The sequence below is a fragment of the Macaca nemestrina genome, chromosome 7 (assembly GCF_043159975.1).
Source record: "Macaca nemestrina isolate mMacNem1 chromosome 7, mMacNem.hap1, whole genome shotgun sequence".
In the NCBI taxonomy this organism is placed as follows: domain Eukaryota; kingdom Metazoa; phylum Chordata; class Mammalia; order Primates; family Cercopithecidae; genus Macaca; species Macaca nemestrina.
In genome coordinates, this window is record NC_092131.1 from 137,039,662 (window position 1) to 137,058,358 (window position 18,697).

The 18,697-nt window shown below is 45.2% G+C and overlaps 1 protein-coding gene across 1 annotated transcript in view; it reads left to right on the forward strand.

Annotated features, from left to right (window-relative positions):
• The first annotated feature begins 322 nt into the window (after positions 1 to 322).
• Positions 323 to 18,697, forward strand: part of LOC105488542 (SPG21 abhydrolase domain containing, maspardin) — a 28,163-nt gene continuing 9,788 nt past the window's right edge. The window contains exons 1-5 of the mRNA XM_011752727.2: positions 323 to 572; positions 6,910 to 6,996; positions 11,301 to 11,462; positions 15,779 to 15,859; positions 17,581 to 17,726. Coding sequence (XP_011751029.1) covers positions 6,934 to 6,996; positions 11,301 to 11,462; positions 15,779 to 15,859; positions 17,581 to 17,726 — 452 coding nt within the window. The 5' untranslated portion in view covers positions 323 to 572; positions 6,910 to 6,933. The remainder of the gene's footprint in view (positions 573 to 6,909; positions 6,997 to 11,300; positions 11,463 to 15,778; positions 15,860 to 17,580; positions 17,727 to 18,697) is intronic.

Genomic DNA, 18,697 nt, shown 5'->3' on the forward strand with positions numbered 1-18,697 from the left:
GGAAAAAAAATGTTCCTAAGAAAAGAGTATACAAAGTTCTGTTCACCAAAGCCTGGAACCCAAAGGTGTCTCTCCAAAGCTGTAAACGCGAACTGAAAGCAGAAGCAGGTCCCAAGGGGCCAGGCGCCCCCTTCTCCTAGGTCCGCAGGTCAGACAGGAGAACTAGGGCTGACCCACAGGTAATTCAGCCCTCTCCCAACGCCCGCCGCCGCCGAGGATCCCACGGAGCCGCCCCCCGCTCCCGTCGCCGTGGCGACCGCCGGAGCCACGCAGCACCGCCCCTTCCTCGCGACGTGGCCCCGCCCCCTCAGAACCCGGAAGCGGGAGTCTCGCGCCCGCTGAGCGGCGGTTCGGAAGTGGGGAGCGCGCCGGTCCGAGCTCGCTCGGCCACGCGCCCCGCCCCTCAGAGGCCGGCCTCCTGCTCTCTCCGCACGGCCTGCTGCGCCCGCGAGTCCCGAGCGCTCGGTCTCCCGCCCCGACCGGGGCCCAGCCGCCTCCACGGCCCGCGCTCGTACTGGAGCGAAGAGCGGCCTCTGGAAGGAGGGGAAGGGACGTGGGGGCGGCCACGGCAGGTGAGGGTGGGCGAAGCGCTGGGAAGCGGCTGGGTGTGTGGTATGCGGGGTTGTAGGTATGTGTATGGCGCGTGGCTGCTTTGGTTGGTGTGACTTTGTGAGTATGTTCTGAGTGGGCCGGTCCATGTGACCACTCACGTGATCACGTGCCCTTGTGAGTGTGTGTCTGGGGCCGAGTGTGGGCTGTGGGGTGGTCGGTGTGCTTGCGACCCTGCCTTTGTGTGGCTGTCACCGGTGGGACTGGCGGGGAGCTGTGTATGAGTCTCCAGCGGGAGGTGGGGGCGGCAGAGGGCTTAACCGGGGCATCCTCCTGTAAACCCATCCTCGGGCTACACGACTGCAGCCCAGGGACATTTTTTTTTTCTCAGCAAACTTTTAAGAACTCTGAGCAGAGGTCAGTAATTTTGGAGACAGCACCTCGGCCTGAAAGTGACAGATGTCTTTGTTGTTGCTGAGTGTGGGCCAGGCGTGAGGTTTGTGAACGGGGAATGAGGAACAGAGCGGGACCGGAGTGTCTCATTTTTCCTCTTCTCGTTTTCCTGGGGAGTTATAAGTTAGACATTTATGCTGCTTCCTTTGTCTCCACCTACACTGGTTCAGCTCCTTTTGGCACAAAGATTCAACAAATTGAGGAGTAACTTTTTTTTTTTTTTTTTTGAGTCGGAGTCTCGCTCTGTCACCCAGGCTGGAGTGCGGTCGCCCGATCCCGGCTCACTGCAAGCTCTGTCTCCCGGGTTCACGCCATTCTCCTGCCTCAGCCTCCCAAGTAACTGGGACTACAGGCGCCCGCCACCACGCCCGGCTAATTTTTTGTATTTTCAGTAGAGAGGGGATTTCACCGTGTTAGTCAGGATGGTCTCGATCTCCTGACATCGTGATCCGCCCGCCTTGGCCTCCCAAAGTGCTGGAATTACTAGGCGTGAGCCACTGCGCCCAGCCACTGAGGAGTAACTTAATAAGCTGTGTCCAAATTCCAAAAGTTTTTTTTTTTTTTTTTTTTTTTTGAGACGGAGTCTCGCTCCGTCGCCCAGGCTGGAGTGCAGTGGCCGGATCTCAGCTCACTGCAAGCTCCGCCTCCCGGGTTGGGGCCATTCTCCTGTCTCAGCCTCCTGAGTAGCTGGGACTACAGGCGCCCGCCACCTCGCCCGGCTAGTTTTTTGTATTTTTTAGTAGAGACGGAGTTTCACCGTGTTAGCCAGGATGGTCTCGATCTCCTGACCTAGTGATCCGCCCGTCTCGGCCTCCCAAAGTGCTGGGATTACAGGCTTGAGCCACCGCGCCCGGCCTCCAAAAGTTTTTATACCAAGAGCGTGAGAAGAGATGTCACAGATGTCAGGTAGGCAGCTTTTCCTCCTGTAAGGTTTAGAGATAATGCAATGAAGAAAAGAGGGATAGCTCTCCCCTGAAGAGATCTAAGAAAAGGATAGCTGTGTACTTCTGTGGTGAGGGATGGAGAGGTGCATTAAAAAGCCAGTTGCATCACCCAGAGACTCTCCGCTTCTAATATTTTGTCATGGCTAATATTTATAATCACGGATTGTCCATAATGCACGTCAACTATAGATTGAAATAAAGTAGCAGAAACCTCTGACTAGTTATGCTGGTTATGTGACTTAAACATTGATAAAGGTGATTTTGTTGACTTTAAAGTGGCAGGTTCTGTTGAAGCCCTGAGCGATAGGGGCATAGTAACAACTGGCAGGTTTTTTTGTTTGTTTTTTGAGACAGAGTCTCACTCTGTCACTCAGGCTGGAGTGCAGTGGTGCGATCTCAGCTCACTGCAACCTCCGTCACCCAGGTTCAAGCTCTCCTGCCTTAGCCTCCTAAGTAGCTGGGATTACAGGCGCCCATTACCACGCCCAGCTAATTTGTTTTTGTTGTTGTTGTTGTTGTTGTTTTGTTTGTTTTTTTGAGATGGAGTTTCGCTCTGGTTGCCCAGGCTGGAGTGCAATGATGCGATCTCGGCTCACCTCAACCTCTGCCTCCCGGGTTCAAGTGATTCTTCTGTCTCAGCTTCCTGCTTAGCTGGGATTACAGGGATGCGCCACCAAGCCCGGCTAATTTTGTGTTTTTAGTAGAGACGGGGCTGCACCGTGTTGGCCAGGCTGGTCTCAAACTCCTGACCTCAGGTGATCCACCCACCTCAGCCTCCCAAAGTGCTGGGATTATAGGCGTGAGCCACTGCACCCAGCCACAACTGGCAGTTTTTATTGTCCAGCAGCACAAGGGCCAGGGAAGACAGGGAGTCCACAGCACACCCTGAAGAGGGGTTTCCTTAGGCAAGATTGAGGCTAATACTGTGGTCCTTTTCCCACCAGCATGAACAGGTGCTTTTGTTTTTGTGAGGAACAAAATCATGAGAGATCAAATCAGTTTTGAGCTCATGGTCTACATTCATTCTTATTCAGTACTGACCAGTTTGGTCACAATCTCAGTTAACCTTTGCCATATACAGAATATTCCTGTTATGACTTGGAAAAGTATACCCCCTTGGTGGATGAAAGAGAGCTAGGAGAACAAACTTTCCTATTCATACCACTCACAGCTGCTTTCCCTTTGCAGCAGTGATCTTTTTTTCCTTAGACGTCAATTGGTCAGATGCAACATTTGGTATCCATTTTACCTTTCGTGTACTGCCAAACTAGCACAAGTGTTAAAATTACTTGTCTCTACAAAAATTTAGTCACAGCGGAGTGGAATCTCTCCATCTTGTAAGATTACTTTTAACACGTTGGCATAGTGAAGTGGTTGTGAATTATTCTGAAGACTATTGGTAAGGAACATCTTTCTATTTACTGCTATGGGAAAGAAGAGGATGACCACGTGAATATGTGTGCCTGTGTCTGTGTGTATTTGTATGGTGGTTTGGTTTGTGCATTGCAACTGATTCCAAAGCTATGAATGTTTTATTTTATCCCGTTTTGTGACTCTAGAAGCACACTTTCTGGCTTTAGTTAGCTAAGGTGTTTTATAAATCTGTTAAGTAGATGTTATTTGCTAAACATGTTTTTTATTTTCCCTCCTTTAGAGTAGATTGTTTCTAATAATGCAATACTAGGAAATGTCTCCATTAAGAAGTATTTAGATGATATAGGAGTATTTCAAGTCTGTCCAGGTAGAAAATATTCCAGAATTAAGTATATGTGCTAGTTGCTTTCAATTAAAAGTTATAATCAGCTTAGAGAAAGCCTATACTTAAAATGGCTTAGATTTTTTTTTTTTTTTTTTTTTTTTTTGAGACGGACTCTCACTCTGTCACCCAGGCTGGAGTGCAATCTTGGCTCACTGCAACCTCCGCCTCCTGGGTTCAAGCGATTCTCCTGCCTCAGCCTCACGAGTAGTTGGGATTACAGGCGGCCACCGCCATGCCTGGCTAATTTTTTTTGTATTTTTAGTAGAGACGAGGTTTCGCCATGTTGGTCAGACTGGTCTTGAACTCCTGATCTCAGGTGATCCACCTGCCTCAGCCTCCCAAAATGCTGGGATTACAGGCGTGAGCCACCGTGCCTGGCAAAACTTTTTAACTTTTTTTTTTTTGTTTTTTTGAGACGGAGTCTCGCTTTGTCACCCAGGCTGGAGTGCAGTGGAACGATCTTGGCTCACCGCAACCTCTGCCTTCTGGGTTCAAGTGATTCTCCTGCTTCAACCTCCCAAGTAGTTGGGACTACAGGCGCATGCCACCACGCCAGGCTAATTTTTGTATTTTTAGTAGAGACAGGGTTTCACTATCTTGGCCAGGCTGGTCTTGAACTCCTGACCTCGTGATCTGCCCACCTCAGCCTCCCAAAATGCTGGGATTACAGGCGTGAGCCACTGTGCCTGGCCTTAACATATTAATATTTAAGATAAAATGGATATACAAAGAATTATTTTCTTTATTTCAGTATGAATAACTATCTGTGCACACTAAGTTTCAGTGTAAGACTGGATGATGATTTTCTTAGTACTTTGAAGCAACTTATGATTTTAACAAACTTCTCTAAAATTACCATCTTAGCTTTGAGAGGAGAGACCATCATCACAATGTCAAGGCTGTAAATCAAGGTTAGTGTTGGAATGTCTACATCTGCTGTCTCCTCGGGGTTCAGCTTAGTATGTCTCCAAGGTCACAGTTGAGTCTACTGAGGGTTCTGTGTTCCTGAGGGAGCAGATCTCGAGGGCCACCAAGGAAGAGTTCCATTGAGTTTAGAATCCCTGTTCCTTGCCAGTCCAGAGAACTCCCTCTAAAACAACAGTTCAGAGTCAGCCCGGGAGTTAGGTCCTGGAGTCTCAACCTCATGTTAGTCGTGCTAGGATCAAGGCTTGCTCTTGAGGTAGAGGAAGTGGTACAAAGCAAATATTTGAATTCTTCCTGGTGGAATTTCCTCACTTGGCAATAAGAATCTGCAACAGGGAACTATAATTTCAGTTTCCTGTTATGACATAGCACAGATGCCTGAGCAAAGAGGGGCAGCCTTTTAGTTGAGGATGTTCCGCTAGACCAAAGCTCACAGATGCCAGGGTTAGGAGGATGGCCCAGTTCATTCTTCTTAGAATGTAGTTATTCATTTCATCAACAGATAATGCCTGCTATGTGCCAAGCACTGATCTGAGCTTTGGGGACACAGTAGTAACATAGTCATAGATGAGAAAACAAACTCCAAAAGGATCAAGACTTATCTAAGATCACAGAGCTATGAAAACCAGAAGTCACTAAGCTCACAACAAAAGACTACACATTTTTTCCTAAAGGCGAATGTTTCATTTTGTTGCTACTTACAGTGCCTTCAGGTTTACATTATGGATCTTTCAGAGGACCCTGTGTAACTTTTAATCATGTCCATATGAGTGACAAATTTGTCTGTATTTTGTATTAAGAACTACATGTAGGCCGGGCACGGTGGCTTATGCCTGTAATCCCAGCACTTTGGGAGGCCAAAGATCATGAGGTGGATGGATCATGAGGTCAGGAGCTCAAGACCAGCCTGGCCAAGATGGTGAAACCCTGTCTCTACTAAAAGTACAAAAAATTAGCTGAGCGCGGTGGCAAGAGCCTTTAATCCCAGCCACTCGGGAGGCTGAGGCAGGAGAATCACTTGAACTCGGAGGGCGGAGGTTGCAGTGAGCCAAGATCGCGCCACTGCACTCCAGCCTGGGCGACAGAGTGAGACTCTGTCTCAAAAAAAAAAAAAAGGAACTACATGTGAATTTCTGGTTATGTGCAATTACAGTTAGATTTATGGTGTATTGTGAATTTATCAGGAAGCAGGCTTAATTTAAAGTTCTTTCTCTAGGCTAGGTGTGGTGGCTCACACCTGTAATCCCAGCACTTTGGGAGGTGAGATGGGAGGATTGCTTGAGCCCAGGAATTCGAGACCAGTGTGGACAACATAGGGAGGCCCCCATCTCTACAAAAAATACAAGATTCGCCTGTCATGGTGGTGTGCACCCATTGTCTCAGCTACTCAGGAGGCTGAGGTTGGGGTAATCGCTTGAGCCTCAGAGGTCAAGGCTGCAGTGAGCTGTGATTGTGCCACTGAACTGCAGCCTGGACAACAGAGCAAGACTCTGTCTCAAAAATTTAAAAAGTCAAAAAACATCAACTCCTTTCTCTAGCATGGACTATCCCTATAATCAGACAGGAGCATCTTTATTAAAGGGATTCTTAAGGTTATGTCAAAAGATAGCTGATGGTATTGCAGTTGAGAACTAAGTTAGGAAGTATGGTGTCAGAAAAGGTTGTCTCACATCTGGTCCTAGCATTGCCATGTGATCTCGGGTAAGTCATTTAAATTTTCTAGACCAGATTCCTTTTCTGGAAGAACTAAGAGCGTTGGAATAATTTCTTTAAAAGCTCCTCTGGTAGCCCGGAACGGTGGCTCACTCCTGTAATCCCAGTACTTTAGGAGGCTGAGGTGGGTGGATCACCTGAGGTCAGGAGATCGAGACCAGCCTGGCCAACATGGTGAACCCCCACCTCTACTGAAAATACAAAAATTAGTTGGGTGTGGTGGTGGGCACCTGTAGTCCCAGATACTCAGGAGGCTGAGGCAGGAGAATCACTTGAATCCCAGGAGGTGGAGGATGCAGTGAGCCGAGATCGCACCACTGCACTCCAGCCTGGGCAACAAGAGTGAGACTGTCTCAAAAAAAAAAAAAAAAAAAAGCGCCCTTCTGATTCTGTGATTGTAGTATTTCACCAAATTGTTTTTCTGTAGTTTGAGTATATACTGAAAAATAGGCAGTTTCCTTGGTTTTCTTCTTTAAAATATTGTTGGTATAGCTAGATCAGACTCTACATTTAGTTCTGATGTAAACATGAATTCTTGACATGAAATATCACATGCTTTTATTTCAGGATTAACCTCCATTTCAGCTAATCATGGGAGAGATTAAAGTCTCTCCTGATTATAATTGGTTTAGAGGTACAGTTCCCCTTAAAAAGGTATGTATGGTTTTACTATACCTCTTATTTGCAAAATCTTGTATTGTTTTTGTGTGTGATTTAGATGTCATGTCTTAGTAGTGTTTGAGAGTAAAGGTTACTGCCAAGTTTCATGACTCTGGGTTGCAGAGGATGAAGTTCACCCCTTCCCTGTCACGTACAGTCAACTTTTGAGACTGATTTTAGAGTGAAAGCAGGTATAACTGTAGTCATTTTTATTTATTTATTATTTATTTATTTTTATTTATTTTTGAGATGGAGTCTCGCTCTGCCGCCCAGACTGGAGTGCAGTGTACTGCGTGATCTTAGCTCACTGCAACCTCTGCTTCCCAGGTTCAAGCGATTCTCCTGCCTCAGCCTCCCAAGTGGCTGGGATTACAGGCATGCGCTGCCACACTCAGCTAATTTTGTATTTTTAGGAGAGGCAGAGTTTCACCATGTTGGCCAGGCTGGTCTCGAACTCCTGACCACAACTCCTCCACCCGCCTTGGCCTCCCAAAGTGCTGAGATTACAGGCGTGAGCCACCGCGCCCAGCCTGTACTCATTTTTTACAATTGCTTTTATATATACAAGCAAGCAGGTATGTATGTACTCTTCTATATAGTTTAGTGGAAAGTTTATAGCAACTATATAGTAAGTACAGTCAGATTATATTCCTGTTCCTCAGATTTAAGAATGGGGTCACGTTACAGAGCTTCTGTTTGCAGTGACATACTCATTCTGCCACAGTCATCTTCTGGAAGCTTTATTTTCCTGGGATGTTTGAAAGTCCTAAATACTTACATTGCCATTGAGTATTGACTCTGCTTCCCAAATTAATCCCAGAGTTTGGGGATCACACTAGACAAAGGCAATTCAAGTCACTGAGTAGAGTAAAACCGTTGCTAATTCCCTTGCAGAAGTGTTAGAATCCAGTGATCTTAAGATCTTTTGCAGCTGTTTGTGATGGCTCATGCCTGTAATCCTAGCACTTTAGAGACCTAGGAGGATCACTTGAGGCCAGGAGTTTGAGACCAGCCTGGGCAACATAGTGAAACCCTGTCTCTATAAAAAGATGAAAAAATTAACTAGGTGTGGTGCTATGCACCTATAATTCCAGCACTTTGGAAGGCGGAGGCAGGAGGATTGTTTGAGCCTAGGAATTTGAGATCAGCCTGGGCAATATGACGTGACCCTTTCTCTACAAAAACTAGAAAAAATTAACTGGGCGTGTTGGTGCACGCCTATAGTCCCAGATACTCAAGAGGCTGAGATGGGAGGATTGCTTAAGCCCAGGAAGTCAAGGCTGCAGTGAGCTGTGATCGTGCCACTGCACTCCAGCCTGGGTGACAGAGCCAGACCCTGTCTCGAAAAAAAAAAGCAAAAAAGTGAGTGGCAAAATGTACAGGGCAAAAACATGAGCATGAGATACATTATCACCATCTGTGACCTGCGGAAGTCCAAAGGGGAACTGTGAGGCCTCTGTGGACTTTGCCTTGCTCCATTTGTCTGCTCCTAGTGATGCCAGTGAGTGACCCTGGTTAGTGTGCTGCCATGCACACAGTGACACTGTGGAGTCCATAGCCCTGCTAGTGAGGAGCTCTCAGAAAACAGAGCCTGGAGGCCTTGAGTTTTTTAATATAAAAGTAGAACAAATACTGATTTGCATTGTCAAATGTTCAAGCAGTTAATGTACTTTTCTAAATACCACCAAAAGTCAGAGAAAACAAAAATTCAACTAGGATGCAGTGAATAATAATAATAACTAATACTTCTAGGACACTTAACATTTGCCAGACTCTGCTGAGCACTTGACTTGCCTCAGCTTGCCTTTTTTTTCTTTCCTTTGTCTTTGTCTTTGTTTTTTTTTGTTTTTTTTTGTTTTTTTGAGATGGAGTCTCGCTCTGTCGCCCAGGCTGGAGTGCAGTGGCGCTATCTCGGCTCACTGCAAGCTCCGCCTCCCGGGTTCACGCCATTCTCCCGCCTCAGCCTCCCGAGTAGCTGGGACTAGAGGTGCCCGCCACCGCGCCCGGCTAATTTTTTTTTTGTATTTTTAGTAGAGATGGGGTTTCACCGTGTTAAGCCAGGATGGTCTCGATCTCCTGACCTCATGATCCACCCGTCTCGGCCTCCCAAAGTGCTGGGATTACAGGCTTGAGCCACCGTGCCCGGCCTCCTTTTTCTTTTTTTTTTAAAGAGAGAGGATCTCTCCCTCTGTTGCTCAGGCTGGAGTGTTGTTGTATTTTTATTTATTTATTTATTTATTTATTTATTTATTTTAAAGAGACAGGATCTGGGCTGGGTGCAGTGGCTCACGCCTGTAATCCCAGCACTTTGGGAGGCCAAGGCAGGTGGATCATGAGGTCAGGAGTTCAAGACCAGCCTAACCAATATGGTGAAACCCCGTCTCAACTAAAAGTACAAAAAATTAGCTGGACATGGGAGCACGTGCCTGTAATCTCAGCTACTTGGGAGGCTGAGGCAGGAGAATTGCTTGAACCTGGGAGGCAGAGGTTGCAGTGAGCCGAGATCGTGCCGCTGCACTCCAGCCTGGGCTACAGAGTGAGACTCCGTCTCAAAAAAAAAAAAAAAGAAAAAAAGAGAGAGAGACAGGATCTCCCTCTGGTGCTTGGGCTGGAGTGTTGTGCGATCATATAGCTCAATGCAGCCTTGAACTCCTGGGCTCAAGCGATTGTTGTGTCTCAGCCTCTCAAGTAGCTGGGACTATAGGTGTGTACCATCGCACCTGGTTAATTTTTTCATTTTTTGTAGAGATGGGGATCTCACTATGTTGCCCAGGTTGGTCTCAAACTCCTGGCCTCAAGCAGTCCTGCCTTTTGCCTCCCAAAACACTGAGATTACAGGCGTGAGCCATCACGCCTGGCCCTCAGCACATTGTTTTCTTTCTTCCTTTTTTTTTTTTTTAAGACAGAGTCTTGCTCTGTTGTCCAGGCTGGAGCCCGATCTCAGCTCACTGCAACCTCCGCCTCCCAGTTTCAAGCGATTCTTTTGCCTCAGCTTCCCCAGTAGCTGGGATTAAAGGCATGTGCCACCATACCCAGCTAATGTCTATATTTTTAGTAGAGACAAGGTTTCACCATGTTGGCCAGGCTGGTCGCAAACTCCTGACCTCAGGTAATCTACCTGCCTTGACCTCCCAAAGTGCTAAGATTATAGGCGTGAGCCACCATGCCCGGCCCCCTCAGCTCTTCCAGTGCTCATTATTTCCCCGTCATGTTGGGTCAAGAACCACTCCATCAGGAAGGTTTCTGATTACCTTCCTCCTTCCTACCCGCTTTTCACCAAAAAGCCAGTTTCTCTCTGTGCCACTCCCTAACCCCTACTGGTTTGATGTATTCTCCCAGGAGAGTGACACATAGACCTGCCTCGTTCCCCTTCTGTAGCAGAGTCTCCCCCACAACTCCCCAAAGGCTTGGTTTAGAGAGGCTCCTGAAGCATCTCCTGAGCTGGTGCTGTCTCTACCCACCTATCCAGATGGATAGAGACACGAGCTAGGAGCCTTGTCTCCCTGTCAGCTCCCCTGTTCATACTCTGACCCTGCACATCCCAGCCAGTCCTCTGGGTCAGCACTGCAGAATGACTGCAGACTGCCCTCCTTGTACAGACACATTCTTAAACACACACACAACCAGAAATGTGGGAAGAAATAAGATGTCTTGTATAGAGTTCACTGTTTAATGTTAAGCAAAATAGATTTCTTCCTATTGTTGTGGATGGACGGGAAAGGTAGAAACTGAGAGAAGCAGCCAGGTGTGGTGGCTCATGCCGGTAATCTTAGCACTTTGGGAGGCTGATGCAGGCAGATCACCTGAGGTCAGAAGTTCGAGACCATCCTGGCCAACGTGGCAAAACCCTGTCTCTAATAGAAATACAAAAATTAGCTGGGTGTGGTGGCACATGCCTATAATCCCAACTACATTGGAGGCTAAGGCACAAGAATCGCTTGAACCTGGGAGGTGGAGGTTGCGGTGAGCCGAGATCACGCTGCTGCACTCTAACCTGGGCGACAGAGCGAGACTCTGTCTCAAAAAAAGAAAAAGGGTGGGGGGGAAGAAACAGAGAAGCAGCAGCCCTCTGGAAGATTATAAAGTAGTTCTAAGTAGTTCTGTGGAATATGTTAGCCCTGAGGAAAGAAAAGGAGACTAGAGGAGTCTGTCATGCATGCTAATCTGGTGTGAGCTTCAGGTTACCTTGTAACAAACAAGGCAGTAGTGTTAAAATTGTCAGTGAAATGATAGTGTAAAATAACATAAAAAGTGAATTTATAAGATTTTCCACTTTTTTCTTTTAAATTTCCCTCCAGATTATCGTAGATGATGATGACAGTAAGATATGGTCGCTCTATGATGCAGGCCCCCGAAGTATCAGGTGTCCTCTCATATTCCTGCCCCCTGTCAGTGGAACTGCAGATGTCTTTTTCCGGCAGATTTTGGCTCTGACTGGATGGGGTTACCGGGTTATCGCTGTAAGTATTACTGATTCAGTATTAAAATGTAGACCGACGTTTTGTGGGTTTGTGTGTGTGTGTGTGTGTGTGTGTGTGTGTGTGTGCGCTTCTGTCTCTGATCAGCTATAGTAATAGGCACAGTTTGTTTGTTTGTTTGTTTGTTGAGACGGAGTCTCACTCTGTCACCTAGGGCTGGAGTGCAGTGGCGTGATCTCAGCTCACTGCAACCTCCGTCTCCCAGGTTCAAGCAATTCTCCTGCCTCAGCCTCCTGAGTAGCTGGGATTACAGGTGTCCGCCACTATGCCCAGCTAATTTTCTGTATTTTTAGTAGAGACGGGGTTTCGCCATGTTGGCCAGGCTGGTCTCGAACTCCTGACCTCATGATTCACCTGCCTCAGCCTCACAAAGTGCTGAGATTCCAGCCATGAGCCACTGCGCCCGGCTGGGCAGTTTTTTTTAATTGAGGAAAGATATTGTTTGCCTATTTTAATATGTGAGATGAAGCCTTTTGAAGGAGGCTGGTGTGAGTCCACAGTCACACAGAGATTCAGAAGGAACAAACCTCTATTGGCAGCCTCTCCATGCCCAGCATTTACGTGCATTCTCTCCTGACGCCCTTCTCTCAACTCGGAGTGGTTGGAAGTGTTGTCCTTGTTTACAGATGAAGAAACTGAGGTCTGGCTCACACAGCCAGTAAGTGGTGGAGGGAGGAACTGAGCTCTGTCTCCTGGCTCTGTTTCTGCTCCTCGTTTTATCACAGCACTGCTTCCAGGGTTGCTGAGCATGGAATATTAGACAACAAAGGGATTAGCTAACACACAAGTGACTGAAAAGCTGGCTTTTCGTGTAAATCTTTGATATTTGAGGTGAGATTCATTAATTAGCTCATATGTTAGCATTTGGTTAGGAAGTTTTTTGTTTATGATTATTACTTTATAGCCGAGTTTGGTCTAAATCCAGTTTCCCACTGATCATTCTTGAGTCTTCTCTGGGAGAAAAGTGTGTGGGAAAGGCACTCTTCCTGGTGACTGATTTTTCTTTTTTTTTTTTTTTTTTTTTTTTTGCATGCTTCCACTGTAACGACACAGGTTGGTCAGGACGATGGTCTCCTAATTTCCCAGGAAGGAGACAGCCTTTTTAGCTGGCAGTCGCCTGCAGTATTCACTTGTAAGTGGTACTCCCGGTGGGAGTGCTGCTGTTAGTGTGTGTGTTATTTACTGTTGAAGAGGTGAAAAAGCATGTCACATGTCTTCTCTTGGAAGGTAACTGAAAGTTCTACTGAGGTTACCACCAACTGAGGCCACACAAAAGAAATCAGTTCCTCTTCCTCCTGAGAGCCCATCTCTTACTTGAGAAAACAGTTATCATCACCACCACCTGCTGCTTTTCTCCTGGGTCTTTTCTTCTCTGGCTTAATTTCTCCAGCTTCTTTAACCATTCGTCACATGACATGTTTGAGCCTCTGCAACATAATCCTCCTTTGTTCAGACTTTCAGTCATTCCTCTTCACAAACAGCATTCTAGAACAGGGTAGGAACTGCCCTCATCCAAGCCCTCTGCAGCCTGAGACATGACACTACCATTTTTGGTGGCCCCTGTTGATCAGCCAGGGAGGGGGAGCCAAGCAGCCTGCAGGTGCCCGTCCCACTTGGGAGTGCTGTCCAACAGCGTTTCTCGCTCCACAGTGGCAGATCATGAGAGCCTTGGCTTCTGGCTGGATGTTTCTTCTTTGCCCTCAAGGTTCTCGATGTGGGCTTTCCCTGTTTCGTTAGGAGGATAGTTAATCAAGAAAAGGTCAACAGCGTCTTGATCAGAATGTTCAGCTCCATGAGGTTGTGGAACTTATTTGATATTTGTTAGTATCTAGCAGTTACAATGCACAGACCTTTTTACATTTTTTTTTGTTGTAATTGTAGATTCACATGCAGTGTAAAAAATAGTTCAGAGAAATATCCTTTTTACACATTTCCCCAGTTTCCGCCAAACCTTTGCAAAACTGTAGTACAATATCACAACCAGGATATTGATATTACTACAATCTACCAATCTCATTCAGGTTTCTCCAGTTCTGCTGGAACACATTTGTTTGTATGTATTAAGTTGTGTATAATTTTGTCACCTGTGTGGGCACAGATATTTATAAATTAAAGACTCCATGAAAATATCATCCCCTTTCTTTTAGGCTATCATCTGACTCAAATTCTCAAACTTTCTGCTAGGGAGAATCGGTTCCCCATTCTTTCTTGGCATGGTGGAAGTTTTACCCACAAATAGAATTTTAATAATAAAAGTCATACATCAAATCTAAAATGATCCCATAATTCATTTGGCAGTATCCATTCCAGTGATTCATCAGTAACAAAATGAACCTAAGTGCTTAAACAATAAGCCTGTTAGACGAGGTTTTTTGGGATTTGTTTTTGTTTTTGTTTTTGTTTTTTGGTGACGGAGACTCGCTCTGTCGCTCCAGCTAGAGTGCAGTAGTATGATCTCGGCTCATGCAACCTCCACCTCCCAGGCTCAAGCAATTCTCATGCCTCAGCTTCCCCAGTAGCTGGGATTACAGCTGCCTGCCACCATGCCTGGATAATTTTTGTATTTTTTTGGTAGAGATGGGGTTTCACCATGTTCCCCAGGCTGGTCTCAAACTCCTGACCTCAAGTGATTCCCCTGCCTCAGCCTCCCAAAGCGGTGGGATTACAAGCGTGAGCCACTGCGCCCAGCCAGTGGGTTTTATATGTACATAAAAAAGGAATTCCTGACCAGGCGCGGTGGCTTACGCCTGTAATCCCAACACTTCGGGAGGCCGAGGTGGGTGGATCACGAGGTCAGGAGATCGAGACCATCCTGGCTAACACAGTGAAACCCCCCGTCTCTACTAAAAATACAAAAAAGAAAGAAAATTAGTTGGGCATGGTGGCACACGCCTGTAGTCCCAGCTACTTGAGAGACTGAGGCAGGAGAATCGCTTGAACCCAGGAGGCAGAGGTTGCAGTGAGCTGAGATCGTACCACTGCACTCCAGCATGGGTGACAGAGTGAGACTCCATCTCAAACAACAAAAAAAGGAATTCTTAGGGGACAAACCTGAGTCCCTTAGAAATGAGTTTGTGACTTGTACTTCTTTTTCCTCATCATTGCCAGCATTAATAGACAGGCTACATATAGTCAAGTACCATACTTCTTTTTCACAAACAGAAGTACAATAGCCTGGCATGGTACTTCTGTTGGCTCACACCCGTAATCCCAGCACTTTGGGAAGCTGAGGCAGTCAAATCGCTTGAGGCAGGCAAATCACTTGAGCCCAGGAGTTCAAGACCAGCCTGGGCAACATGGCAAAACCCCATTTCTACAAAAAATATATATATAAAAATTAGCCAGGCATGGTGGTGCATGCCTGTGATTCCAGCTACTGGGGGGCTGAGGTGGGAGCATCGCTCGCGCCCAGGAGGTTGTGGCTGCAGTGAGCTCACAATTGTGCCAATGCACTCCAGCCTGGGTGAGAGAGAGAGAGACCCTATCTCAAAAACAAGCTGGGTGTAGTGGCTCGTGCCTGTAATTCTAACACTTTGGGAGGCCAAGGCAGGTGGATCACTTGAGGTCAGGAGTTTGAGACTAGCTTGGCCAACATGGCAAAACTGTGTCTGTACTAAAAATACAAAAATCAGCTGGGTATGGTGGTGGACATCTGTAATCTCAGCTACTCAGGAGGCTGAGGTAGGAGAATCACTCAAACCCGGGAGGCAGAGGTGGAATGAGTCGAGATCGCGCCACTGCCCTCCAACCTGGGCAACAGAGGAGACTGTCTCAAGAAACAAACACCCCAAAGTACAATAAATGAAATAGAGTAACTAAGTCATTTAAAAGAAGAGGAACAACTTTACTGAATACCCCCTTAAAGAAATGCTACCAAAAAGAGAGGGAGCTGTCCTTAGAACAAATTTTGTTTCCATCTCTCCTGAGCTATAATTCTGAATGAAATTAGATTTAAGAGAAAACCATATTTCTTTACTGGGATGGGTTCTGGTATATTCATCCTTAAACCCCAGACTTTTTCAGCTGTTTAGAAAGGAAATTGATGGGAATTGAAATTGTTACTCACATAATATCATTAGAATGTGCTTACTTTTTATACTCTTTTAATTTGGTCTGTTAGATAAAATGTGAATTATGAAGTTTCGTAAAAAGTGAGAGCTTATTTTTACATATTTTGAATAAGGAGCAGCGCTTGAGCAAACGAGAAATGCCACTGTTTGAGTCCTAAGTTTTTCAAATACATGAGTTGCATTTTTACTTTTATGATTTTTAAAATAAAATTATTGTTACTATTTCAGTTGCAGTATCCAGTTTATTGGGACCATCTTGAGTTCTGTGATGGATTCAGAAAACTTTTAGACCATTTACAATTGGATAAAGTGAGTACCCTGAAACTAATTACATACATACAATTTTTTTTTATTTTTTGAGATGAAGTCTCACTCTGTCACCCAGGCTGGAGTGCAGTGGCACGATCTCGGCTCACTGCAACCTCCGCCTCCCGGGTTCAAGTGATTCTCCTGCCTCGACCTCCAAAGTAGCTGGGATTACAGGCATGTGCCACCATGCCTGACTAATTTTTGTGTCTTTTGTAAAGATGGGGTTTCGCCATGTTGGCCAGACTGCTCTCAAACTGCTGACCGCAAGTGATCCGCCCACCCCAGCCTCCCGAAGTGCTGGGATTACAGGCGTGAGCCACTGCTCCTGGCCCTCTTTTATTTTTTAATAATAGCTTTATTGCAACATAATTCATATGCCATGTAATTTACCCTTTTAAGTATACAGTTCCATGTTTTTCAGTATACTCCCAGGTATGTGCAACCATCACTGCAGTCAATGTTTTATAATTTTTTAATGCCAAAAGCCTCATATTCATTAGCAGTCGGTCCTCATCTTCCCCCTTACTAGCCCTGCAACCTAATTTACTTTTTTATCTCTATGGATTTGCCTATTCTAGATATTTTACATAAGTGGAATCATATCATATATGTGGTCTTTTTGACTGGCTTTTTTTACTTAGCATTATGAGTTTAAGGTTCATTCATGTTGAAGCCAAAATCAATACTTCGTTTCTCTTTACAACTAAATCATATTTTTATAAATATGCCATATCTTGTTTAACCATTCATCAGCTGATGCACATTTGGGTTGTTTTTACCTTTTGGATGTCATGAATAATGCTGCCATGAGCATTCATGTATGAGTTTTTGTGTTGACATATGTTTTCAGTTCGTATATGTTTAGGGGTGGAATTACTGAATCACAGTTTTCTTAGACATAAACCACTAAATGGTTTTGGGTTTTTTCTTTTTTTTTTTTTTTTTATTGAGACAGTCTTTCACTCTGTCACCCAGGCTGGAGTGCAGTGATGCAATCATGGCTCACTGCAGCCTCAACCTCTTGGGCTCAAGCAATCCTCCCACCTCAGCCTCCCAAGTAGCTAGGACTATAGGCACATACCACCATGCCTGGCTAATTTTTGTATTTTTAGTATACAGGCCTTTGCCATATTTCCCTGGCTTGGTTTTGTTTTCTTTTTTCCTTTCTTTTTTTGTTTTTTTAGACAGAGTCTCACTCTGTCGCCCAGGCTGGGGTGCAGTGGTGCGATCTCGACTCACTGCAACCTCCGCCTTCCGGGTTCAAGTGATTCTCTACCTCAGCCTCCTGAGTAGCTGGGACTACAGGCACGCACCACCTTGCCTGGCTAGTTTTTTGTATTTTTAGTAGAGGCGGGGTTTCACCATGCTGGCCAGGCTGGTCTTGAATTCCTGACCTCGTGATCCGCCTGCCTCAGCCTCCCATAGTGCTGGGATTATAGGCATGAGCCACTGCGCCTGGTCTGGTTTTGTTTTCTAATGCAATCTGTGAATGATATTTTTTTTAATTATATAACTTGGATGCAGAGTTGTATTATCTTGATGGACTGTGTAAATTGCATTTAAATACAATATTTTCTAAATTTCTAGCTGCTGTAAATATTTTAGTGTATTGGCTAATGATAACATATTCTGTGGTTAGTGTTAATTGAAGCAACTTTTTAATACTCATGTTCAAGATTGATCAGTATTTTAGGATCTGCCTCATATTTGTTTATAATTAGGTTCATCTTTTTGGCGCTTCTTTGGGAGGCTTTTTGGCCCAGAAATTTGCTGAATATACTCACAAATCTCCTAGAGTCCATTCCCTAATCCTCTGCAATTCCTTCAGTGACACCTCTATCTTCAACCAAACTTGGACTGCAAACAGGTAAGAACAAAATTATTATTTCTGTTCAGTGAAATTTTGAAAATGTTGGCTTTTGAGTGTTTGGTATATTAGGAAGGGAAGGCTTACATCTACTTCTATATTCTGCAACTTCCTTGGCTTTTTTTTTTTTTTTTTTTTTTGATACAGAATCTTGCTCTGTCACCTAGCCTGAAGTGCAATGGTACAACCACAGCTCACTGCAGCCTTTATTTCCCAGGCTTAAGCGATCCTCCTACCTCAGCCTCACAAATAGCCGGAACTACAGGCAGGCATGCGTGGCACCACACCTGGTTAATTTCTGTATTATTTTGTAGAGATGGGATTTTGCCATGTTGCCCCATGCTGGTCTCTAACTCCAGGGCTCAAGCGATCTGCCCACCTTGGCCTCCCAAAGTTCTGGGATTACAGGCATGAGTCACTGTGCCCGGCTGTTTCTTGACTTTTAAAATTAGAAACAATTACCTTTACAAAAGGAAAGAATTGAATGAACTCTAAATTCAGCTTTATTACCCTAAATTTTTAAATTTTGTTTAATATTCATTAATACACTTTTGCTGTTTCTATTCAGTAATACACTTTTGCTGTTTCTATTCAGTACTTCTATATAACTAATACCATGTTCTGTTTATCCCACTTATTATTTTGTGTAAACAGTTCCGTGTATTGACTGACATAGTTTTATTAGGCATTTGACTTTTCCCAATTCTTCATCACATTCTACAGTAAATCTTTGTAAAAATTACTGGGTTTTTTCCCTTACCGATTTTTTTCCTTGAGATATGTTCTCCAAATGGAAAGACTAGAGCATTTGGTCTGTCAACAGATGTTCTGCACATCATGACCCTTGATATTAGTCTGTTCTTCCAAAAGATAGAAATGGTGGAAATGAGGCTGGGTGCAGTGGCTCACACCTGTAATCCCAGCACTTTGGGAGGCTGAGATGTCTGGATCACCTGAGATTGGGAGTTTGA